We start from the raw sequence: 26,909 nt of genomic DNA, 5'->3' as shown, positions 1-26,909 counted from the left end.
TGATTGACAAAAGCATTCATTTTACATAACTGAAATGAAATTTTGCAAGACTTTATGGATCGATAAAATGAAGAACTATAAACAAGCCAATGCAAAGTACAGGCTGAGCCAAATTTCAGACGTCAAGCCAGGTAAACACATGTAATTAAGACCTATGTTAGCATTTTTTCCTCTTGCGAGAAATGTCAGCAAAAGATAGATTGTGAGATGTTTCTGGAAGACTATCATGATGATTGCCCTCTTGTGTGTGGTGTATTAAGATTGACTTTCTCCCCAATCTGCTTGGTTTGGATTATTCATCCAAGATAGGGGATAATGGCTTCTATTACATACTGGAGAGCAGGTGTCCTCAATCCTGTTTCTTTGAGGCCAGTGTCCTGTCTGTTTTCTATCGCTCCCTGCTGCAACACACCTGATTCAAATGATCAGATAATCAGCAAGGTCTGCAGAAGCTAAATAACAACACTGATCATGAAAACTAGCAGGACACTGGCTCTTGAGGAACAGGGTTGAAGACCCCTGCTTTAGAGAAATGTCAGCATCTTTTTTTTCTTTTTTTATAATGATCAGTGTACACTTTCTTTGAGCAAAAGGCTGATCAGGGAACTTGTCTTGTTACTTTCACCTGTTGGTTTCCCTTTCTGTGCCAGACAATCAGTTCATTTGACTCTTCCACAAGTGTGCCTCGTTGTGTGATTAGTGGGCGTCCCTGGCTTTTCGTCACTTCCTAGTCGATTCTTGTACTGCGTAGATGTGACGCCTTACAAGTTGGTTACATGCAGATTGTTATACCCAATTCAAGGTAATTTTCCCTCCCAAATTTGCTCGGAAAATGGCCAGGGCTGACGATCATAAATGGTAAACCTGTTCAATTTCTGCTTGTGAGTCATGTGTGGTCAACACCAAGTTTGGTTGAGAAACAGACTCTGCGATTTCGACATGAAACTGAAAAATAGCACATTATTTAACCATGATATCACATATTTCCAGGTAGGAATAGCGACAATTTCACCAATAGTAAGCAAACCCTTCCAAGTAATTTGACCAAGACAAAGCTGTTGAGATCTTCACCCAGCCTAACTCCTCAAGTCATGGGTTACTAAACTAGGCGTGGGGCCCCATTGTAACAGTGGTGGGGTCAAAAGTGCAAAATGGTTTGTCCAAGTAAGACGTTTTCTAAAATGGGCTTAAAAATGGTTGTTAAAGTTTACGCTTGATGTGTGTGCGGGCACTTCAGAAACTCCACAACAACAAAGTGTATACATGCAATCAAAAAGGGAAGCGCTTTCTCTTCCATTCTGTCACTAAAAGTAGTTTTGTGGAATGGAATGCCCCAAATCCTCTGGACTGTTGAAACTTATTTACCGGTTCCATCTAGCGACTACTACGGGAAGTCCACTCGGAACCAGCCTAATTTGAAACGAGCGATTGATGTCCATTGACCGCGACATTCAGGCACATTTTGTGGGCGTTATTCTATTGGAATGTATGGATTTAATAAACTGTTCATGGAGAAAATAGAGGCGAATACACGGTGCTTAGCCCAATTAATTTAGTTACCCGGTCAGGTTCCCGTGCAAAATGCAATAAAAAATGAAACGAGTCTTTGCCAATTACAATAACCCTTCCAAAAAATGTGTACTTAAAATGAGGATTTCCAAGCAAATTTCCACGAGTCTCAGTTCTATTTTTGAATAATAGACAATTCCCACCCCAGATCCCAACAGTTTAATGATTACTTTGTAGTGGTCTGTCCGTGTGTCTGTGTATTGTCGTGTCTAATTGGAGCCTTCACGTAGCATTCAGTATGACGTCAGCAGCTAGTAGAAAGAGACAGCGCTTCAGCCGCTGCACGCTCCTGTAAGGCTGCTGCTGCTGCTGACCTCTGTGCATCCGAGGTAAAATGGGACCCAACAGGTTCACTCTTTGCCACTGTGCTCCGCCACAGTGCTTTTAACACTTGTCTCTCTACACAGGAACACTTATCATCTACTCGTCCCGCTATTTTACGGAATTAACACCATGGGGAGACTGGACGCGTTCCGCCAATTTAATTTACTCAACTGGCTCAGAGAGGAAAGGCAGTCGAGGAAACTTATTCTCTTCATTGTTTTTGTGGCTCTGTTGTTGGATAACATGCTGCTCACTGTGGTCGGTAGGTGCAAACATTTCTCACACGCCTTACACTTACCCAGCTTTACTTTTTGGAAACGTGTTTGTTTTTTTTATTGAATTATTTTATTCGACGCAACAGGTGGCTCAACTGCCCCAGGGCTCAACAGGCTTCGATGCTTTCAAATGGTATGGTTCGTTATCACACAGAATGACATTATCATTCCTAATAAAGTCAACTGCAAAGTGCAAAGGTTATCAAAAGGACATTTTACATACGTAAATATATTTTCAAAGGAGCTCAGTTTCAAATCAGTGATCATTTTCTTCATATAATGTTCTACAAACAAAATATTTGACATGAATGCATATTGTGACCACTAAGATTTGAAATAATAATAATGCTGGCGTTTTAATTTGGCGGTGTCATACTAGTTGTGGCTGCGTGGGGGTGGGGGTGTGTGTGTGTGTGTATACAAAAAAACAAATGCTTCATTTGTGAATGTGCACTTTGCTGGCTATTTACGTTCTCGTATGAGCAAAATGGTCAAGTGTGTTGCTAGACAAATAGAAATATATATATATATATATATATATATATATATATATATAATTCACATGTCATATATTGTATTTTTAAGTGTTTTTGTCCAATCAGAATTCAGCTAGCTTGTGTTACCAGGCAGATTTCATTATACCAGCGGCACTTTCTTTTCTTGCCTTCAGAGTCTTCCCTGTGGGCTTCTGTGCCGTGTGAGTGAACGGGAGCTTAGAGTTGATAGACAGTTGCGATAGCCAATCTGATCACGAGTTGGTGGCAGTGTCCCTTTTCGGAGGTTTCACATTAAAGGTGCGAACCTGTTTTGTGATTTGCTTTTTTTTGTGAGAGGTCAGGGCCAGGCCAGGCATTCTTACTCGTCGACTGTTCGAAAATCTAAAATATATTCTTGCTTTTTTAACCCACAATGGCTGGAGGCGGGGGAAGTGCAGATTAGATTGCACTTATACTTGCAAGGCCATTTTCAAGACGGACCTTTCAAGAGAAGCTTGCTCTCGTGACCCAAGGTGGTCCAACACTCAGTAGTGTGTAAGGTGTGTGTCTTTATATTATTTCCTCCACCCGTCGTGTCATAAATGATGGTATTATGAGTGGTATTTATTCAAGTAGGAATTCACTGAAGGCCTTGGTGTGAAATGCACGGCCCGCCTCTAGCAGGTTGCATGGTCTTTCCTGTGCTGTGTGTTTTGTCTGGGTGGTGCAGCTTCATCCCCACATGTCCAAAATAATGAATATTAGAGTCTAACATTCTTCATATATGTGAGAGTGAAAGCCTTTTTGCCTTTGCCCTGCAAGAGATGTAACTGACAAGAAACCAGCTTCGTTACTGCCTGCCTCTCTCCCCAAGTCAGCATGGACGCACGATAGACGAGGGATGGATAAAAATCAACATGAATTATTATTAGTGAATCTGTTGACTAAGAATGCAGCCTGCAACTGAGGGTTCGATTTTTCGTGCTACCATAGGTTCTCACTGGTGGTGCCCTGCACACGAGACACCTTCTGCTCCAATCGCCATGGCATGATGTTCACTCCTGGTCAAATATGTGTGAAATGCATTTATGACAACAAAAATATTGTATCTTCTAATCTTATTGTACGGTGAGGAAACTATTAGGTAGGATTTTTTTTTTTACTATTTTTTTTTCCTCAAACAGCAAAATTTCAAAAGAATGTGTTTTTAGCTTTAGTGTCCAGTGTCAGCATAGTGGTTGTTGTTTTGATCCCAATTCTAACAAGAACCCACTTTCTCTCGGAAGAAGGTATTTTTACAGGAGGCTTTATGTTACTCTGAGACATCTTGCTCCGAATGCACACATACAGTATATCACATACGGTATATCTTTTTATTTTCCAATAAGGGATCTTCTGCCTATGTTGTCTGTTCTGGTCTTGTGCAAGTGCTGCATTACCACCCTTTCCTCTTACCCTAAATAAACTTGTTTTTCCTGGCCCTGTCGTGGCCTCGGGGGTTGAGGGTGCTGAACTGAACATCCCTGGTTTAAGTCTGGCTGCCAATGATGCTGCATGTCATTTCTCGTTAATGTCTCGCCCGAGTTTCCTGTCAATAAAAGCACAAGGCAAAACGAACGAAACTTGCTGTGAAACTCCAGCGCTTCTTGAATATGCTGGAAATGTCAGTTATGTAATGAAATGATTGGAATTTACTTCACAAATGCAACATCTAAGCCTTTGTTCTTTTTACCCTATATTGCAATATTCCATGTAGCTGCCCCGCGTTTCTGTTTCAGTTATTAGCCAGCATGCAGCCTGTTTGAATTAAGTTTAAGTGCTAATTTTATGATACAAATTGGCGTGGCGAAGGGTGTCGAGTCATTTGTTAGATGTGGCAGTTATTGTTTGCTCATTGTCACTCGCCTGTCAAGTTTCGAACCTACGTACAATCATCGCAAAAACTTAAGAGATTGCCAAATTTTTTTATATTTCTTGTACATTATAAAGAAAAACTATTTTCAGTATAGTCCATACCTAGATAGAAAAATATGGCGGTCTCAAGTACTGACTCTATGTTGAGACCTAAAGTAGAAATTATACAGAAAACGCAATGTTGATAAAATGTTGAGCCTACATTTGCTTTTCAACCATGTAATCACACAATATAAATGTTGATTCGGCCACCATCTAAACCACAATCTACATGCAATGTTAAGGAAACATGGATTCAACCAATATCTAGGAATGAATTTACATATACATTTTATATTAATATACAACTTTTTAAAATACTTCAAAATATTGGGTTACTACAAAAAGTTAAGTTTTATTAGCTTGTCCAAAATGATTTTTCTCACTTCCCCGAATATATGAAAAAGCTACCCGAGAAAACATGTTTAATATTCAAAGATCGGAATACTTTCAGGCAACGCCAGCATCTCTATTCTGTTTGTAGATTTTGGGCTTACATTTATTTGATTATAGTACTGTTTCAAATAAGATGCAGTTTAATTTTAGTCATATTTTGGTCATCTGAAATGTTTGATTTTTGTAAGATTTAAATCGACTAAATCCAATGTGACTGCAAGAATAACACTCCATATAGCTGTAAACATTTTATTCTTTGAACGGCAGAACACCAATCCATCCTATACAGAACAATATCAGCGTAAACTACATAAGTGAGACTCACGTCCGATGCACTCGCATGCCTCGGAATGCCCACTTTACGCTCATGAGCGAAACTAAAGTTAACCACCTCATTGCTGTCTGAAAAGTTAAATCAAACATCAGCACAATATAATACGGTTAAAAAGATAATTTTTCAGAAACGTACTGAAAGCAGGCAGAGCAGAGAGAAACTGACAGTGTTTCCGTGTGAAGAAATGCGCAATTGCAGAAGAGTTCATATCCGTGCACCAGTGCTTCTGCCGCCGCTGCTGCTGCTTCTTCTTCTTCTTCTTCTGTTACATTTTTGGCAGAGTAAACACCTACCTACTGTCCTCCGCGGGTTGCTGGTGTTACTTCACGTCACAGTTATACGACACACAATCAAGTTTTCTGCAGGAAGTCCAACACACCTCTATCGGCACATTATGCTTAACAATACATGAAGTCAGTGGCGGACTGTCAAGGCCTTCTCTGTTGGCCTAACATAATCAAGAAATCCTAATCATATTCTTCACATTGATGTCATATTATATCCTAAAGATGATTTTTTTTTTTTTTAAGGTTAGTTTTTATCCAATCATAATTCAGCTAGGTCATATTGCCAGACAGATTTCATAATACCAGTAGCCCGCACGAATCGTCCGAGGCTTTTAAATGCAATCGTGCAGGCGTCTATTCTGTGTGTGAGGGGTGTTTACAGTTGATAGACAGTTGCAATAGCCAATCAGATCACGACTTGGTTACAGTGAGCCTTCTCATTGGCCTTGTGTTGAACATGATAAACGCATTTTGTGATTGGATACTCACCCGTGAGGGGGCACCGCTATGCGGAATCAACACACCAGGAAGTGGTAACTGGTGACCGTTCAAAAATCTAAAATATATTCTTGCTTTTTTTAAACCACAATGGCTGAAGGGGGGAAAAGTGTGGATTTAACGGCAGATACACTTGCAAGGCAATTTTCAAGACAGACCTTTCAAGAGAAGCTAGGTTTCCAACACTCAGTAGTATATAAGGCTCTTTGTATATTATTTCTCCAGCTGTGGTGTTATAAATGGTGGCAATATGAGGGGCATTTATTCAAGTCGGACTAAGTACGAATTCACTGAAGGCCTACGTGTGAAATGCACGGCCCGCCACTGCTTTAAGTACAGTATGCGAGCCTTCCAATTGATAATGTGAAAGTGGAGGACTTTGCTGGTGATACAAATATCCACGTAAAATAAACTTGTATTGTATTTTATTGTATAAAAGATGCTCTTTTTTGGACCATTTTAGAGTTATACCCCTGCACGAAAATGACTTGGAAATGAAAGTTTTGCGTTCAGGACAAAATAATTAAATCAGAAAAGTTAATGGTGGAACGGTGGACGACCGGTTAACACAATGGCCTCACAGTGCAGAGGTGCAGGGTCCGATTCCGGATTCCTGTGTGCAGTTTGCATGTTCCCCCCGTTCCTTCATGGGTTTTCTCCGGGTACTCCGGTTTCCTTCCACATTCTAAAGACATGCGTGGTAGGTTAATTGAACATTAAATTTCCCCCCAAGTGTGAGTGCGTATGGTTGTTGGTCTGTGTGCCCTGCGATTGGCTAGTCCAGGGTGTACCCTGCCTACTGTCTGAAGACAGCTTGGATAAGATGCAGCACCCAAGCAACTCTCGTGAGCATAAGCGGCTTCTATAGTGCATGCATATGTACGTATGTATATATGCATTTTGCTCTTGGAAAAAAAGACATGAGATATTACACGCCATCCCCCAATATGCCCCCCACCCCGCTGAAGGAGAAGTAAGAGAAGGGCAATTGTAAATAACATAGTCAACATTAGTTAAACATTTACCTTCAAAATGTTTTAATTCAACCAGAATACAATGTCGATTCAACTTCAATCACAAAATTCAATTATGTCAAATTGTTGTCGGATCAACATTGATTGACCATTAATCTTCAACTGTAACCAAAAATCAAACTTCTGAACCCTAATTCAATGTTTATTGAACATCTTTTGCTGTCCGGATAGCTATGTATGCACACAACTTCTAAAGTGACTTTGGTTGTTCTCTCGGTATCAACCCTTAAATGAAACACTTATTAGCTGTTTTTGTTAATATATTGCTCCAAACAAATTTACCTTTACTTATATGAGGCATTTAAAATGAACAGGCAACCGAAGAAACAAGGGTCATCTCTTTATTTTTTTCTGTGCGTGTGTTTCGTGTCCTTCTGTATGTGCGTCGTGTATGCGTCAATCAGCATTCTGGCCAAACTCGATCTGAGTTGGTGAGTTCTCCACAAGAGAGTGATTTTTGTTTACTATTTGCAAGGAACTTTATTGCTTGCATTCTGGTCGGTGTCAGGAAGGATGGACACGAAGGAACTGCTGTTTATTTACAGTGACTGTACAACAGTATATTGCTGTGTTTAGTAATTGTAAAGTACTATTAAATCATACCTTGAAGATAAAAATTAATAGTTAATGAACAAAAACAGTAAATAACAGCATTAAATAGCATTTTTGTATCAATAGCTCTAAATCTACGGCGTAATGAAACAGTACCTTCAAGTATTTTTTGAATAATTGTAAAACTGAGTCTTCCCTCTCAGGTAAATTATCACCCAATGATCGGTTAACGTGAACGCACTGTAATTCAAGACCGTAAAATTATAATTTCACTCAAGTGATGCAAGTAGGCATCATCATCCCATCTTATTCTCCGTCAGCGTCTTACTGATGGTTGAGGGCTTATCTTTTTATTTGGTGGGTTTTCAACACTTTGTAATGACTGGTAGTCAAAATTCTCACTGTGCTCACTGGTAATTGGTTATAAAATATGTGATTTCTTAATCTTGACTTCGGACAGCAAAGCCTCCCTGTCAGTCCAACCTGAAAAGCCCACAATGGGTTCAACTAAGAAGTTGAAGTTATTCTTTTTCTTATCTCTCGAAATCAGCAGTGCTCTGTACTGTTTTTTCTGCATGATTCCATTATTCTTGTTCATAGTTTTTGGATTTTACTCCTGACGTGTTACACAATTTTTGATTGCTCGTTTTATTGGCATTCATAATCGAGGCTATTGTGGAATGTATATTCTGTAAGGGTTCTCAAACCTATTACCCATAGGTTAGATTTTTTTTTTCTCAGAAATGATTGATGATAACATAAAATGTGATAGTTTACTTACGAGTGTGTCTCTTGATTATTAAGTTCATGTCCGATAAATGCTCTGTGCTGTTGGTTCAAGGAAACTGCGTTAAAGTGAACACTGAGATCTGTCAAATCAGATTCTTGTTTCTTAAAAACTGTGTCACAGTCGGCGCTCTGTACTGTCCATTCTGTGCTACTCTCCCCTGCTAGCTGTTTTCTTCAGTTGTACACAGACAGGCGAATGGCGTTAGGGATTGCTTAAAACACTAAATACCTATAAGAAAAATTAAACTCAAGCCTGATTGTTACTTTTGTGACTTTAACTTGCTGTCAGGATTAATATATCAGTTTGGTCCAGAATTCCATGCTTTTCCAAATCTGAATATTTGTCTTCTATTTGTCTTTAAATCTTTAAATGGCCTCGCCCCAACATACCTATCTGAGTTTCTTCACCCCTACACACCTGCTTTGTGCTTCAGGTCTGCGCACCAAATGCTACTGGAGGCGCCGAGGACTAAGCGGAGCCTCAGAAGGGATTGATCCTTTTCTGTTGCTCACCCTGCCCTCTGGAATGTCCTTCCATGAAATGTTAGGCGGGCCCCATCTCTATCCACTTTCTAAACTTGTTTGAAGATGTGTTTTTATTCTTTGGCTTTTGACCCAACATGAAACTGTCTTTGTTCTGCTGTTTTCTGGTAAATGGTGCTGCACATAGACTATATAAACTGTGGAACACATCTAATATCCTAGTGTGACGTTTGGAGTACTGACCTGAGCAAACAAAGCAGCTTTTTCTTTTTTTTTTTGCTATATATCGTAATGTCATCCAAGATAGCCTCTTACCCAATGCATCATTCAGTGGTCATGTCAGATTTGATCTCGTCAGTATCTGATGCCTCTTTATGCCCAACAGTGCCCATCATTCCGAGCTACCTATACAGCCTGGATGAATCAACAGATGGCGTGTTGAACAACACCTTACCACAGCAGCAGAATCCTCCAGGAGCCTTCGACAGGATTGTGTCCTTATATGACAACACTGTGAGGTTGTCAGGCTCCAACGCCACGGTCGGGTCAACTGGCGTGGCCCCGCCAACATCCGCCGCTACGACAGCCGCCGCTCAGCCGTCGCTCAACTCCTCCGACTGCCCGCACTCGTCCAACAAGCTCATTAACGAGAATGTCAAAGTGGGGTTATTGTTTGCCTCCAAAGCCACCGTACAGCTGCTGACCAACCCCTTCATAGGGCCACTCACCAACAGGTCAGGTTTTTGCTTTTTTTTGGATTTGGCCTCAATGCATTTATTTATTTTATTTATTATGGCAGTTATGGCTCCTATCTTATTTAAAGGTCTTTAAACAAATTTTAAATCAATATAAGCACACATAATCATGTACTGTAGAGAGAGAGCATGCGCAATAGATAACACAAAATACTGTAAAAACAGTATAAAAAATGGGAACAATTCTAATAACATTTAAGATATTGCAGGAAGCGTGAACTGCAATATAGCGGGAATTACTTGACACCGTTTGTTACAATATTTTAAAACATTCTGACGTTGCAAGTGATCTTTTTTTTTTTTTACTCAAACTGAAGAAAACTAAGACTTTGTTACAAATATATGAGTGGAACTTACCAAGATGCTGTGGATTTCGAAACTTTCTAAATTTCTATAGACAATAAATATTCATTGAGTTGTGTTTTTGTTTTAATGGTGTGAAGTTATGTATTTTTTATTCTTTTTTAACTTTGATAAGCGGGTCAGAAAATGCGTGAATGCATTTTAATTTGGGGTTCAACTGATGCATGGTTAATTTTGTACACTTTATAAAATAAATTACTGTGTGTTATATTTAAAAAAAAATTCACAACTTTTCCAATTACAAAGGGTTCCATGAAGGGACTTCAGCACCTAGGTTAAGAACTACTGCTTTAGGGGTAATGGGCATTTACCGAGTGACAAAAGTATATATTCTATGAATGACAATGGTAATTGTTTTATTATATTTTGATACAACATTGTGTGCACGTTCAAGAGCACAATGGTGCACAAATATGTAAAAAAAAAAAAAAGATAAAAACATTATTTCATTTGATACGGGATGCCAAGGGACAGAATTGAGAATGACAGGCTTTCTCTCGGGTTTGAAAAGCTGTCCAAGAGTGAAAACAGAATGACATTTTTGGTCTTATCTAACGCTATATTTACGACATACTATGAGCAGTGATGTATTGCTGTTGTGGAAGGGGCATGAAAAGGTTTAATATGTTGCTGAATCTGTTTTATATCATGCAAGCTTGAAATTTCCTCTTTCTCAGTCAAACTGAGCGGAATTCCTGATAATATGCATTTACATACAGTCAGTGTGGGTAAAGCACTAGCTTGTTTTCACACATGAATAGCTAGCTACACAATGGGTGGGACGGAATGTACAAGTAATAAATCAACATTATCCATCCATCCATTATTCAAGCCGTGTATCCTCATAATGATAAGCAAATTCAAATTTTCATAAATGCGACCATGCTGGCGCAGTAATGTCAGCACATTCTGAGAGGTGTGAAGCATCCGTGGCTCTTCCAACTCCATAATCATTCATCATAGCAAGATTCACGTCATATTGTGTCTGTCTGAGTGCGCTAACATTATTGGCATGCACCTCCAAGGTAGTATTTAGTGTGTCAGCTGCACTCTCAGATAGGGTGTAAGTGAGACCAAGAACAGCACGATTACCTGTGCCGAGTCACCTTCCCTCCTGACAAAGGACAACAGAAGGCAAGTCAGGCAAATCGTTTGTGTCCCCTGAATATAAAGCTTCGATCGTTGGGCTTTGCTTTCAAATAAGACGCTATCATGTGTAAAAAGAATTATTATTAATATTATTAGTATTATAGACCCCTGTTTGGCCAAGGCGACAATTGGCAAAATGTGGAGAAAATTTCTCATTATCTTTTGGCAATGGTAGTAGTAGTAACATGGAAACATATTTTGAAGTGACTGGCTCTTGTTATGCCCTTAGGGTTGGATACCAGCTCCCCATATTCATTGGCTTCTGTATCATGTTCATCTCTACAATTAGTAAGTTGCACTACATACGTCATATATTAATTGAAAGAAAATAAAGTGCCTGCTTCTTGCCTGATCTGTCCTTGTCCATATTTATTTTATTCTTATTGTTGTGAAGTGTTCGCCTTCTCATCGAGCTACGCTCTGCTGTTTCTGGCCAGATCACTTCAAGGTGTGGGCTCCTCCTGCTCATCTGTTGCCGGTAAGAACTCAATCTTACCGTATGGCTCTTATATCCAGTCATCCATTCATTCTTATGCAATACCTTGCATGAAATATACAATTTCTGCAATGCTGCTTTATTGGACAATGAGCCATTTTCAGCCCAATCTTTAGTCTAAATGAAAGCCATGTGGATAGTAGGCAATTAGAATTGTCTGCTTTCTTCCAACCAATCAGCAAAGAATAATAATAATGATGAAGAAGTTGAAAATGGGGGCGATGACTTAATTGAGTGAGTTATGTCTATTTTCTGTTTCTCACTCATTATGATCAACATGCTATTATATTGATTGGTGATCATTCCAGATCCAGCCTGATGTTTCTTCCTTTGTTTCTGGCCTGCTTAAACATCTCGTCATCGTTTACTTGACGTTTCTTGCCCAAAGAATTTTCACTTTTTTAATAATGATGAGATATTGCAAAAAGGTATTTTTTTTGCTTTTATTTATAGATGAACAATTACTGAACAAACTATGTTCTTTAACTACTCATTTTAAATCTGTCCATCAATTTTATTATAAGATGACGAACCATTCATATGGTACGATAAATCCCCCCCCGTCAACTAAAATCAAAATAAATGCAGGAAATGCATATTAACTGCTTTTTTTAATTGACCAACTGGTACACATTACTTTCAATGAAAAATGAAGGTACAAAAATAATTTGTTTAAACATTCCAAATAGCTTGCTTTGCATGACTTGAACAATGTCCCAAAGAACAGGAGAAAAGGAGTACCTCTTGCAAAATCTTTTTCCGCAAATAGATTGCGCCAAGATGCTGTAATGCCATTTGCAAAGGCCTAGATTTGTGTAAAGGTCTCTTGTAAACAATATAAATAATGCCATGTGTAAAGGCACTAATCCTGTAAACAAAATGCTAAATGAAATGAAAAAAAATGTCAATGCAAGCCAAATAAACAAGTGTGTATCATCAGGAAAATGTTCCGTCTCGAGTGCTCCGGTGCGCAGTCGCCACTTGTCGTCTGTGTGCACAGTCAGGCTCAAACAGGGATCCATGTTGCGACTCGACCACTAGTCGGATGAGGATGCAAAATACTTGACAAGTCTAAGCTCCCGTCCCGATGTTGTCCATATTAGGAAGTATGGTTTGCGAAAAATATTTTTGTACCTCTTGTCGGCTTCTTTTATGAGGTGTTTAAATCCTGTGCGCTCCACTGTAGCTTGAGGGGCTCTATCTAAAGCTATGTGCTAGGCTATCGCCTCCACCTCTTAGACGTTCTCTCGTATGGTGTCGCCTCCGTTATGGGCTGTTGTCACTTGTCGAACCTTGCTTCTCATTTTGAGCTTTTAGCACAAGTTCCAGGTCAACAGCAAGATTGTGTTGTAGGTGGTGAAAAAGAAAAGGTTGGACGCGCTCTTTTGGGTGCTTACGACGCACTTTGTTGTTCGTGTTCTTTTGCTCAAACATCGTCTTTATGGAACCCAAAACATTTCCAAACGACAGATGTCTTTTCGGGACAAGCGCAACACGAACAACTTCGTCGTCAGTTTTCTTTCTTGTTCAAATGGATGGAGTCACGTGACTACACGCGCTGTAGTCGTATTAAAGGGGCATGAACATAGCCGCAGACAGAAAAGACTTTTCCCTTCTTTTTTTTAAACACAGAATTTACCGATATGGGCAAAATGATGTAGGTTATTGTAATAAATTTCGGTAACGGTAAATTTTCGGTTTATCGACCAGCCCACTTTGTCTTTTTGCGCTGAGCCGGCCAGGCCACATGGGGGCAGGCCTGGGCACCAGGCGCTCACCAACGAGCCCCCCATGCAGGCCTGGCTCTGGGGGCGGGCCCAGTGACCCGCGTCCACACAAGTGAAAACAAGGTCCAGTCTTTTATTCATCATGAGGGGTCTAGTGAGTCATGCTTTATGTGTTGTGCCAGGTATGTCATTGACATCTGGAGCGTTCCAGGCGCATTCTCCACCAAATCACCCAATGACTTCCTGCTCTCCCCCTTATAAACATCTCGTGAAGAATATCACATGGTGTGGCTTTTTTTTGTTTTGTTTTGTTTTTTCTAATTGTTGCGTTTTACCCCAGGTGTTTTACATAAAGGAGTGCAATATTCCTGCAGAGGTTTGGTGCCATTTAGCGTAAATAAATGTGGGTACCGTACTTTGTATGAGACTTTGATATCTTGAGTTAAAGGTGCTGAAGCAAAAAAGTGTTACAACCATATCCCTACAACAAGACATGTGGTTTGTGCCTTGTTCGAGGAGGTGATGTTCGGGAATCCAATTATCTCTGGATGGCTGACTCACCTCTGTGCAAAAGGAGTAAACATCTGAAGACATGGTTATTTGTATACCAAGTTCTTGTCCTTCTTCTCCTACTCAAACAGTATTTTCAGAAACTTCTCAGTGTATATTTAGGTTAAGAAATTGATTTATAGGAGTAATGTGACCTTGTTGGTCCCAGTAAGTACATGATATACTTCAATGTGTATGTCTATATTTCCAGGGATGGGAATGCTTGCAAGTGTGTACACCGATGATGAAGAGAGGGGCCATGCGATAGGGATTGCCCTTGGGGGTCTGGCAATGGGAGTTTTAGGTAGGCAACTATTTGAAACTCATTACACTGTATAGACTAAAAGTATCAGGATATGTGGCCATTACACCAACAAGAGCTGAAAGCAGGATAAAATATTTTTTAGTTTCTTGTTTCTGCTTTTTTTCCCCGATGTGAATTTTGGCCTGTATTTGTAAGGGAAAAAAATATTTTCCACAATCTGTTGCCACAATGTTGGAGGCATAGAATTGGTCATTGCTATTACCTCAATAGCTGCAAGATATACTGTATACTTTTGTGCCTGTAATATACGTTACATCAAGTAGTAGTCTTGGAAATAATTTTTTTGTGGCACATATTGATTTTTAACAAGTAACCTTACTTGACTTAAAAAAAATATGAATAAAATAAAAAATGAAAATCTCGAAACATTTTGAATTGGTTTGATTGCCATCCATTCATCTGACAATCCTGTTTGTCTTTCACAGTTGGACCTCCATTTGGAAGTGTCATGTACGAATTTGTTGGAAAGACTGCTCCTTTCCTCATTCTGGCTTTTCTGGCTCTGTTTGATGGAGGTACACAATATTTACAATATACTGTATCTTACAACTAGATCAAAAATTATTTCCCACAAGAATTGTATAATAATACCACTTAACTTTAATATTATTTCATTGAATATTTCTTAACAGCTTTACAGCTTTTTATACTTCAGCCCACCAAAGTAGAACCAGAGGTGAGTAGATTCGTCTCAACCCACTGACTTAGAAATGCTCATGAAATGACCTTTTCATTCAGTTTCCAAAAAGAAATGGAAACATTGAAAATTGTTCTTTGAACATAGCTACAAAGGTTGTTTTGTTTTTGACAGAGTCAGAAGGGAACGCCACTGTTGACCCTCTTGAGAGATCCATACATTGTTGTTGCAGCTGGTAAGACAATGAAACCAAGACAGTAGACTTAAGCAAATTGAATGTAATGTCACTCGTTTGCCACGTCATTTTTGTGAATGTTTAGAACTTCTACAAGTTGTGTTGAGAACTTTCTCAAAGAAAAACTATCCATTTATCCCTCATTCTTCTTCACAGGTGCAATTTGTTTTGGCAATATGGCCATTGCCATGCTAGAGCCAACACTGCCAATCTGGATGATGGAGACCATGTGTGCCAGGAAATGGCAGCTCGGTATTCGCCCTTCTTTTTTAGCACTTTAACACAACATAAACACCCATAAACGTGGATGTCAACTTTGAACACTTATCTGGGCCAGTTCCCCATTCAGATACAGCAGGAATGCCCACTCTTTTTCATTGTGTGAGCTACATAAATAAGCTAAATAACCAAGTCTAAGTGATCTACTTACTTTATTTATATATGTATTTGAAAATAGAATTAGAAGTCCTGATAGGTATCATATATATTGATGTACTTTGTATAACTTGACAGCCCTAGTAAAGAAATATAGTCCCTTTCTCAGCAATTTATTTTAGTTCAAGGGAAAATTCCAAAAACGGCAATGAGTTCTTATTCATGCATACCTGGCCTGAAGTGTGGTTGGTACTGTCATTTTGACTGGAGACTTGTGTTGTCAACCACATCGCTACATGAACAGAAAGTCTCAGGCTCCAGACCTTGTTGGTGAATAGTTGTGGATATGGTGTGTAGTATTGCTGTCGAGGGGAGTAAAAATGATGGCTAGACTTGCTTGGGATGCTGCAATGACGATATTTCTATGAAAAGATGGCCAGTGGTTTGAAAGGTGTGTGAAAGAAGCCATCAACCAGACAAAGGAGGGGGGTGTGAAACATGCTGGATGCATTCAACAGTGCCATCTTTGTCTCGTGACAGCAAATGTAAGTTGCTTTTGGTTGACACTGTTTGTCGCCGATCACTACTTTGTTTTGCTAATTGGGCTAGCGGTTAGTGTTCCCATGTTGTATTCCTATCCAAATTCAGGATGCATATTTTATAGGCTAATTTGTGTTCTAAATATGTACTTTATGTTCTGGTCATTTGGACCTTTGAGTTCTTAAACTCTGCTGATCCAATGGAGTGAACACGTTTTATCAAATAACGCGAAAATAAAACCATATCGTACATTTTGTGTCATTTACCACTTCCTACAACACATTGTAGTTAGCAGAGCAATGTGTGTGACATAACAAAATCACAAAAATCCAATGCAAATGATTTGACAATTTTAGTAAACCCCCATAGTTTAAAATTTCTGCTACATTTACCCTGTATACTGCCCGAAGACGGCTGGCATAGGCTCCAGCATGCCCACGACCCTTGTGAAGAAAAGAGGTTTAGATAATGGATGGAAGGATGGATGCTACATTTTCAGTATAATTGAGTTTTATTCTAGTATTAACCCAACTGCTTCCCTTAGTATCCTTTACCTGACAGGATATTTCTTTTCATATTAATATGGAAACATATCTGAAATTCTTTATATTTTCACATTAATCATTTAAAATCCCAAAAAGTAAATCTACAGTTCAATGTGACAGTGTGAAATAGTGACAATGGACAATAGCAAAAACAGACTCATGTGAAAGACTAGAAATTTAGATTTTTTTTTTTCTCGGTCGAAAATGTGTTCACGGCACTGTGGTGTTTCTCTTACAAAGGTAATTGTGGTTGTCTCCACAAATGTTTTGACATCAACAGTAGATTGTTGTGCTGCTGCTGCTGCTTTACAACTTGAAAATCGATAGGTTAATAAGGCATACATTTTACATTCAAGATGAATATACGGTATGTGCATATTTCTACGGCAATGGAGTCCTACATTTTAAACATGTTGCGATTTGGGCACCTGCTGCTAAGTATTCTGGTACTGACTCGAAGGGAAGATTAAGTCACTGGTGAATAATCTGCAACATTATATACTTCATTTATATATTTATTGTTTTGCTCCTCCAATCCGCTGTATATGAAGTCTTGGTCCGATAAAAATAAAATGACAAACAGGATATTAGGGTGTCATGGGCTGGCAGGTGGAAAGCACAGGTCTTCATTACGTACAGACAATGGAAGATGTACAGCAGCTTTGAAGATGAAGCACTGATAAAATCTGCTTATTTTTCAAAGCCTTGCCACACCTTTAGTCTTTTGTACCGCCTGTTTTTTTCACTGTGTGTGTGTGTGTGTGTGTGTGTTGTCTAGGAGTCGCTTTCTTACCCGCATCCATCTCCTACCTTATTGGAACCTACATCTTTGGAACGCTGGCCCACAAGATGGGGAGGTAGGAGGGAAATAAGCCTTATCTATTCTCTAGTCTCTGCTTCGCTCCCTCGGGTGGGTGCGATATCTGTTTCCGCTTTTCAAAATTAGATTTCAGTGTTTTTAATGTTCGTGAGCCTGGCCTCATTGAAAAGCCTTGACGCTACTGTGCGTCATAATGTCTCGTTGACTACATGTGCCCTCTTGGAACGGTTTTTCAGCTTGGTTTTCAGTGTCAAATACGAAATGTTTATTGTTCCTCTTGTTACAATTTTAAATTCTCACAAGTTTCCCAATCCTTCTTTGTTTATATAAGGACTGTAACCATGTTATTTACTAGCCCAAAGATCCCGATTACACGCTCTGTGGTAATTGTTTTTTAGTACAAGATACAGAAATTTATGTGGACTTCCATCTCCTAAATCACTGACTGTAGTGAGTGTGTTTATAGTGACCATGTGTGGAAAAAAAATGTACTCAAGTTCAATTAATGTATTGATGTATCTCATTTTAATCAGTTTTGGCATTTGTTACTAGTCCATCGCCTTAGTAATGAAGGGAGAAGGAAAAACATATTGTCAAAGTTTACAGGTCGATTACTAACCATAAAAAAAAAAAAGCTCTGCAGTAAATGCTGAAATGGTTTTGCGGGCTGAGTTAAATAAACATGTGCAGAGAATGAACTGAAAAGGATCACTGATTCAAAGTTATTGTTGATCCTTTTTTTGTATTTGTCAACTTGTCAAATTAGCTATACAATACATGTTCGTGTACTGAACAGTCAGGGTTCTCGAAATGCCTACTACTTTGCCAACACATCACAATCAATTTAAAATCTAGTTCTGTGCTTGTCTTTACGGATTTCCTGTTGGTCATCGCTGGTACGCGTTTGTGATGATTTTCCTATAAACGTCTGTAAACTTATGAGATTTGCTGTGAAATTGCATGATATTGTGACGCCTCACATTCAGGCTTACATAACTTAAAAAGGAAATTGTTTTGGACTGACTTAAACTACTTTTGTCCGGATGAACGTCACATTTAATTGAAAACTGTTAATTCAGTGTTTTCAGCAGACATGTCAACTATGATGTTTTACTTTTGACTCTATTTATATGTAGCCGTTTTAGCGTTGTATAGTTTTCTGAGTAGGGATGCCCTTTCAAGTAACATGACATTTTCGTCAGGTTCAAAGGTGCTCAGCTTATTTGCTTTCTTGTTCAGATCGCTTCAATGGATATTCCACAAATCCCTTTCTGTCATTCCTCGCTTGAGTCATATTTTATATTCTGGAAGCTTCCCCCCCCAAAAAAAAAAATCATGAAATGCCGTGTAGAAATGTTTTAGCCATGAGTGAATAAGACTAAAGCAACAACATAATAATTCCCTGATCAGTTTCTATCTACCCCCAACAGATGGCTTTGTGCCCTTATTGGAATGGTGGTGGTTGGTATCTGCGTAATAGGGGTAAGTACAGTGGAGTTATTTACAATAGTAGTTGTCAGTAGACAACAAAGTCGTTTCTGATTGTTATTATTAGTCAAAGTGTGGTGATGTCGTTTATCTGTTGTACTTTGGTGCAGGTAGCCTTGGTTCAGTTGCTACTCAGAGATTGTGCTAATGTGAGAGTGAGTCTTTATTCGTGCCTTGCGACGGACTGACGACCATATTTTGACTGATTCATTTATAGCAGACAATATCGTTTTAGGTTGTTTTGTTACCTGACATGTTTCGGCGAGTCTTTTCGCCTTCTGACCAACCAGTTCAGGGTGTTGTATGCCTTTTGTCTAAAGTCAACTGGGATAGGCTCCAGCTTCCAACCACCTATTATTATTATTATTATTATTACTATTATCATTTGTATATTGTCATCTGGTGTACTGTCCACCTATTGTAGGTTCCATTTGCAAGGAATATCTATGGACTCATTCTCCCAAACTTTGGGATTGGGTTTGCCATAGGTAAGTATGTCCCATATAAAACCATAATAATACTGCCAGTCATACATCACATTGAATGTGCCACCTGTTCACCGTTTGTTCCAGGCATGGTGGACTCTTCAATGATGCCTATAATGGGATACTTGGTGGACTTGCGGCACGTGTCGGTATATGGAAGTGTGTACGCCATTGCTGATGTGGCTTTTTGCATGGGATTTGCTTTAGGTAAGCAGGAAGTCACACAAAACCTTGAAACTTCTAATAAGATGACACTGAACCAGCCCAGAAGGTTTTGTTTCCATTTTGGAGCGCTATTGAAAACGAATTGCTGATATCTGTAAAAGAGAAATTCTCTTCTCTGAGGATGGATTTGTGAAAGGGCTACATAACATTTTGTATGTTAACATGGCATTGGGTAATCAAATTATTGGGATTATCCAACTGACACTGGCCCAGGTACAACACCTCATTTGAATTGGTCATTTTCGAGCTAACCTAGGTAATGTGTCAGAGTCCAGCAAATGCAGCATGTAGCCAGATGATCTGCACATGTTCCTGCGTTCCTTTTACTGGTAGGATAAAAATAGCAGTGTGTCAAATGTGTCACACTAAAATAATGGATATTTTGGAATGCAATAAGTCCCCAGAAAATTAAAAAATGCAAAGAGGGTATGTGGCCGAAGCACCATCAATGATATCTGATGCAGAAATACAACAGGCACAAAAGGTATTTTGTTCCTATCCTATACCTGTCTAATAGCACAAAGTACTGTAGCAGGTTTTGACACAAGAAGTGTAGCGCTCCAGATCAGTTGGTGCGTCGGTGCCCTATTCAAGAGCACCGCGGCAGTGCTTGGGCAGTAAACTGACATTTTCTCATACTTGTTCCATTGGCTACTGATTAGGAACTGGTTAGTATCCACTCTTTTCAGACTGAGTTACTACCAGTCAGTGAAAGTCATGTAGTGTGCCTTGTTTCTTTAAACCAAGCGTCGTCTTCTCTTTTAGGTCCATCTATCGGAGGATCCATTGCTGAAAGTATTGGCTTCCCCTGGTTGATGACCATTATTGGAATAGTGGACATTTTATTTGCTCCCCTTTGCCTCTTGCTCAGGAACCCACCCGGACAAGAGGAAAAAATTGTAAGATTTCAAACATACGACAATTTCCATGAAATTCCATCTAGTTCAATGAGAACACTCACCAATTAACTAAGGCTAGTATAAAATAGTTGCCATATAAGTTGTGAACTTGGAAAATGGACCGAGCTAAACTACATTACATTAAATTAAGTTACCCATTGCTATAGCTTGATTTAATTAGTTATTCAATCCAATTCATAAATTTAGATAGACCACAACAGTTTTGTAGATAAAATAACCTGTACAAAGCCAAAATATATTGTGGGGAACAATTGTTTTGCATTACTGAACGATTACAGATATGAGGTAACTTGTATACATTTACTCTAACAGCTTCAGGTGTCACATTTTTCCAACTACTTCCTGTTTGAATTTCCAACACACATACACACATGTACAGTTTCTTCTCAATTTGTCTCTTTCTACCCACAAAATATAGCTAGCTCGTGCTATGTTCGCTGTTGAAGTTTGCTGACTGGGTTGTGATGACTAATTTGGCTGCCAATTGCTGCATGAACTTCGTCAAATACTTGATTGTGTGTTGTTAAATGTGCGTCGGTGTTGACATAAGCTTCCTTTTGGGGTTGTATAGTTAATACCAGAATGTGCAACTATTATGTGACTACTCAATGACTATGTTGCTTATTTGTTAATGTAAAGCTATGGGGAATGTACATATCTCGGCCTCCTCCATTGTCCCCCGCAGCACGCTTTCCATCACGCTCTCCTGTATCAGCAAACGTAAGAGATGCATTTAAGGTTTAGAGCTAGTCGTTTCTGAGGGCGCAGCCGTGTTATGTACTCACAAATGAACTTTACCACTCAAATGATATTTGATGTTCAAAACAGTGACAATACGACCACACTAATGAGAAATGTAGATCATCAAGTAATGTTACAATTTAAAATGCTGCTAATCCCCAACACTGCAGATTAACACTGAAGTCCCTATTTTCATGCCCAGCGAGTCCCGATAGTGTGGGGCTTTGAGAGAAACCCTTTACACTATGCACTTTGGCAACAGTTATGTCTCTTCTTTAATCGCAACAACTAGATCTCCAATCTCGCTCTGTCACCATTAATTCATTTCCAGGATAAACCACTGATCAACTTCGCAATGATGCCCAGCCACAGACCTCCCTGTCTCCGGCCACCCCCTTTTGACCTGTCAGGAGGAGACAGAGACATAAAGCTGCTGTCAGTCATATTCCCACCATTATGTCTTTAGGTTAGGGTTTGCCCCAGTCACTTCTGTCATGATTATGCTTGGAACACCCCAGCGAGGTCTAGCAGATATCCAAAATGACAAGCCAAAATACTAGCTCCTTTTCTGCTCTCTTAAGGAGCAGCAGATGTACATCCCTCCACGATGGCCAAGCTCCCCATCCTTATCTCAAAGGGCGGGTTGAGTCACTCTTAGAGGGAAACTCATTTCCCCTGTTCATATCCGCAAACTTATCCATTCACTCCATACCCAAATGTTGGAACCATATTTGAAGGTGGGGGTGTAAATTGGTCGGCATGGCACAGCACTCTCTGCAGTTTCATGAATGAACACAATTCTGCAGATGCTGGAATCCTCCCTCTGTTGGTCACAATCGGATGTTGCATACCTCTCTGATCAACAAGACCCCAACATATTTTACACTCCAACACCTGAGCCAGAATTTCAATCCCATCCTGCAGGGCACAATACATCATTCTTTTTTTTTGGAGGGGGGGAGCCACGGCCTGCTATCAGGATTGTTCGAGCAAAAATGTCTTTCCACAGAATTGATATCACATGAATCTATTAAAAGATGTTGACTGATTCAAATGAGTTTAGTTGCATCAAAAGTGAAGAGAATATGGGAATTAGACTCATTTCTTATCCAAGTTGGCAAATACCTTCCAGAAAGTCCAGCCCAGTGTTCCTTCCGGGAATTGTGCATTGAGTTTCAACAAACATTCCAATGACAATTTCACTGCCCCAGTGCAAGAATGAATTGTCCTTATCAGGTCCTTCTTGTAGCACAAGCTGGCCACGCCATTTGTCAAAAGGTGCTTGTGTATATGTCACATGAACTGTTGCAAGCAATCGCTGTGTCCTGCCCAGTGCTCACTCCTCAATATGTGAGTGCATCCAGTGTGTGAACATAGAACTTTCTGTAAATTTTGCACCTAGCTGGCGTCCAAAACTGCTTGATCAGCGTAACATAATGTATGAGTCAAGTTTGTACACGTATGGGTTTATTCAAAGAGTTGACTAAACCTTTTGCTTCACTTCCAATAGGATCCACTGATTTTTTTTTTTTTTGTACCGGAAGCCTAACACTTAACAAAAGAAAAAACAGGTCAGGGTCAAATTTTGATTAGGTAATCCAATAACTGTCTGCAAAAAACACAATAGGACAACCTTTCTCAGGGTGTTGAATCGATCGTAACAGACTGATGTGATTGTCTTAGATATTTCACCTCTCAAGCAAGAAAGCTTCATCAGTTCATGTAACAAGGCTTGCTTATGACAGACCAGCCTGAGTTGGTGTGGAAAAACCCAACTGTTTAAGATCCAAGTTGGAGGCACGCTTCATCTCCTTGTAGCGTATCATTATTTTGGGATGCAAAACGATCATCATGTACATGCCTTGAGAAGCTTCTGTTGTTGGGTGGAAACTCCCTCATAAATATTTCTCTCAATTTTAGAAAGGTAGTAGAGCGACCTCAGGGAGACTGTTTTTTTTTTGTTGTGTGTTGGGGTAAAATGATTAGGAAAGGATGGCGAAATAGGTGGCGTCATAAGTCAGCTCCTCTGTTCGAGATGGTGTTTATGGTAATGTAAATGTTTTATGTTTCAGATACGCTGGGTATTGTAGCTATTCAAGGCTCGAAATAACTTTTTTCTTTGATGAGTAATTTTGCTCATCAATGATTTCATTTGAGGACCAAATTACTAATTTTGAGGAGCATTTCTCTTCCGGTTAATCCCAGAGCCTTGAATCAAGGGTTTTATTAAACATAAATATGATAGTATAACGGGGCGATCTAATGTAGGCCTGCAGTCAGGGGCGTGGTGGCCATCGGAAATTTGGGCAAAATGTCTGGATTTTACCAAACGGCTGGTCTGTATTGTGGCCGGTCCATAGCATCATGTCCACTGTCACAATCGTGGGTTGACCTTCCTTCAGAGACACGGGTGAGTGACGCTGTAGGCTTTAGGAGTGGATCAAAAGACGTGGAATTTTGCCGATCCCTAGAAAGTGGGGAGGTACATGGATTGATGTATAGATAGATAAATTGATCAGCGTTGTTTCCTAATCAGCACTTATTTCACATGGTTGGGAATCACAGAGATGGATGGATGGATGGATGGACATACAAGATGCATAGGATATATAGATTTACCGTGCGTGCGTGTGTGTGTGCAGTTGCGGTTTATGTGTGTGAACTGATAAATACAATAAGACATCTACTGTCATGGTAAAATCCACATTTTCTAATTGTCTTTCAGGCAATTTTGATGGACTCCAACTGTTCGATGAAGACAAGGTCCTACTCCACGCAGGGAAATTGCTATCAAGGTGAAAACATGGATCCCGATTATGATGATTATGACTAAGAGCAAAGTAACCACGCAGGGTAACATGAACAAGGGTTCAGAGGATCTATTTTGTTGTATAAAAATAAGGAACGCAGAAAAAAACACCGCTGCCAAGATGTTTCCATGTGAATATCTTGCGTTCAGTCTTCTCTATTTATTGTCTTCTTAGCGCTTGTACCAAGACAAAGCAAAGTTGATCTTGATCTGTGTTTGCGAGCACATCTTGTAAGAGCCAACAGCCTTATTTGTTATAGACCGCTTTTTAAAATTTTTTTTTTTTATTAATTTAAAAAGCACTTTAGTGGTAGGAAATGTTTCAAAATGGTCATCGAATTCATGTCTGTTTGATGTCATGCAAAGCCTTTTTTTGTCCTGTGTTTCCAATATTTTGAACTTACATGTGATGTTTTTCCCTCGTGCCTAAATTGCTTAAAATTGTGGATGATGGTGTCAGTGACAGTTATATGACCGATTTTGATAAGTGGGAGTATAGTGAAACTATTGAGTGGTGGGTCAAACCCGACACGTGCTGAATTTGTTACTGTTTGAATTATAATTGTGTGCGCAGAGGAGAATATTGGAACTAAGTGAAAACAAAATAATTAGTATTGTCATACTGTAGGTCATTTATTTATTTCAGACGGCTGGCGCATGTGCTTGTGGTTGTGCCATTTTTAGTTTATAAAAATGTGCAGAATTGTAAAACTAAATGTGTTGCTCTTATTGCTTACAAATATCGAAACAAAGATGCAACACTGTGATGGGTAATAACAAAATAAATGGTAAGGGAGGACAAACTGGATGTTTTATGCTATTTTTTTTGTAGATTTCTCGGTATGTACAGTAGCTCTGAATTGCATCCACCCAACATCCAATTAAGTTTGACCAACATATGAAGCAAAGCACTGGGAATCAAATTTGACAATTTAAAGTACAAAACATAAACGCATAAATATTAAAGTTTGCTGGAATTTGAGGATGTTCCGAAAATCGCAATCTTTTTTTCCACATTTTGTTTCAGATATCATATGGATAGATGTGCGGCCATCAGCATTTGACAGTTTAGGCTTTTCTAAGAATGTCATTCCCTTGTCTATGCCTCGCCAGTTACAGGACATGATGCACAATTTTTTTTGTTAATACGATTTCTTTTATGTAAATTCGTTCGCGTTACAAAAAGAAATGTGACTTGAATATGAATGTAATGTATACATGATGTGACACATGCTCGAAGCACGATTGAGTGACGCCAACCCACGCACAAAAAAGTCTGCTGTCCCTTGGCACAGTATTCAAAGAAATATATATATGAGGGTGCTCGTGTTTTCATCATCTCATATTGCCATAGTAGCAAGGTGGGAGGAGGTAGAAATATTTTGGGGAAATGAGGAAAAAAAAAAAAACTGAATTGACCTGCAGTGCGAACATAGCTCTTAATTTTCAGAGTGAGTTTGTTAGTTATTATCATTATTATCATTATTGTAATACTTAATTTTAGTTTTTATTAGTCTTAGCATCGTTTTTTTTTTCTACATGTAGCATGTTTGTGGAGTGCAAATAAAAGTAACGGCTACGAATTGTGTCAAAGTAAACTAAAATTCCTAAAGGACTGATTGGCAGTCTTTCTTCTACACAACCGTACAGTAATATAGGAATGAATACTTTTGAAATAAACCTCAAAAGTTCATGCATGAAAATAATTGACAAAGGTGTAAACGAAGAACTAACGTTATCTATCATTCTAATATTGGTTAGTTTTGATGAATTTTACGAACATAAAATTTTGTCTCAGTTAATTAGCGCTTTTTAGAAGCACTCTTGTTTTTATTTTACTTGGTTAACGAAAATGTTGCGCATAGTACAATTTATGCTAAATAGGGCAAGTTTATTGAAATATAATATGTTCTTGGCAAACCATGCCTCAGAGACCTGCAGCTACCACCAGTGATGACAACACAAAATGTCTTGAGCAGGTATTAGCCAGGCAAATTGTTTAAGGAGCTCGGCAAAAACCAAAGCTCGATTCAATGGATGTTTCAGCGCATCCTGATCATCACATTTCAACAGCTTTGCAATGCCGCTCCAGTGTCACTGGGCGAGCCTTCTGCATGGGAATGATACTGTGTGCTTACAAAACGTGAGGTGGCCAAGCTGATGGCCTGACACCGTGAGAATTATACCAGAAATTAAGCAGAAAAATGAAGTTGATAGTGACCTCTGGGACACATTTTATTCAAAATATTTAATGACTGGTGCTGTAACTTATTGTTGCTCATCTTAAATGATTTGCCGAACATGTTATCCCTTTTACGGGTTTCTCATATGCTCTCGTTAACATTAGTTCAGCAGAATCAGAATCAGAAATCCCTTTATTGTCATTGTACTCACGTGTGCAACGAGATTAGAGAGCTCCCCTCTACAGTGCAATACAACAATAATTCAGATAAATATATAAATTAGATAAATAAGAGGTTAGTGCAATGGAAAATAATACTGAATAGGATATATAAAAACACATCACGTTGCTGTTCTGCAAGGTAAGGGTGGTCGTGTGTGTGTGAGAGTTTAGAATGGAGATGGCTCTTGGAAAGAAACTGTTTCTCAGTCTATTGGTCCTTGATTTGATGCACCTGCAGCGCCTGCCAGAGGGCAACAGGTCGAACAGGTGTGAGTTTGGGTGAGTATTGTCTTTGACGATATTGAGAGCCCTGCTGAGGCACCGGGCGGTGTAGATGTCCGACAGTGAGGG

The 26,909-nt window shown here is 39.2% G+C and overlaps 1 protein-coding gene across 1 annotated transcript; it reads left to right on the top strand.

The window, feature by feature from the left end:
* The first annotated feature begins 505 nt into the window (after positions 1–505).
* slc18a2 (solute carrier family 18 member 2) lies at positions 506–24,957 on the top strand. Its single transcript, XM_088305594.1, has 17 exons — positions 506–802; positions 1,747–1,898; positions 1,977–2,155; positions 9,356–9,704; positions 11,467–11,525; positions 11,632–11,715; positions 14,221–14,313; positions 14,760–14,849; positions 14,967–15,010; positions 15,146–15,206; positions 15,363–15,458; positions 17,445–17,523; positions 18,917–18,968; positions 19,399–19,462; positions 19,547–19,666; positions 20,450–20,583; positions 24,071–24,957. The coding sequence occupies exons 3-17, from the start codon at positions 2,023–2,025 to the stop codon at positions 24,176–24,178; spliced, it is 1,566 nt and encodes a 521-aa protein (XP_088161720.1). The 5' UTR covers positions 506–802; positions 1,747–1,898; positions 1,977–2,022; the 3' UTR covers positions 24,179–24,957.
* The last annotated feature ends 1,952 nt before the right edge of the window (positions 24,958–26,909 follow it).

Source organism: Idiotropiscis lumnitzeri, chromosome 9 (genome assembly GCF_059441095.1).
Source record: "Idiotropiscis lumnitzeri isolate Australia: NSW breed Sydney's pygmy pipehorse chromosome 9, RoL_Ilum_1.0, whole genome shotgun sequence".
Taxonomy (NCBI): domain Eukaryota; kingdom Metazoa; phylum Chordata; class Actinopteri; order Syngnathiformes; family Syngnathidae; genus Idiotropiscis; species Idiotropiscis lumnitzeri.
Note: the sequence above shows the minus strand (reverse complement) of the source record. Positions and strands in the feature narration are given on the sequence as shown.

Bases quoted from the DNA above. Each gene is read 5' to 3' on its own strand.
- slc18a2 (XM_088305594.1), top strand. From the start codon at position 2,023: ATGGGGAGACTGGACGCGTTCCGCCAATTTAATTTACTCAACTGGCTC. The intron at 2,156-9,355 runs GTAGGTGCAAAC...TATGCCCAACAG, and splicing joins CATGCTGCTCACTGTGGTCG to TGCCCATCATTCCGAGCTAC. The intron at 14,850-14,966 runs GTACACAATATT...ATTTCTTAACAG, and splicing joins TCTGGCTCTGTTTGATGGAG to CTTTACAGCTTTTTATACTT.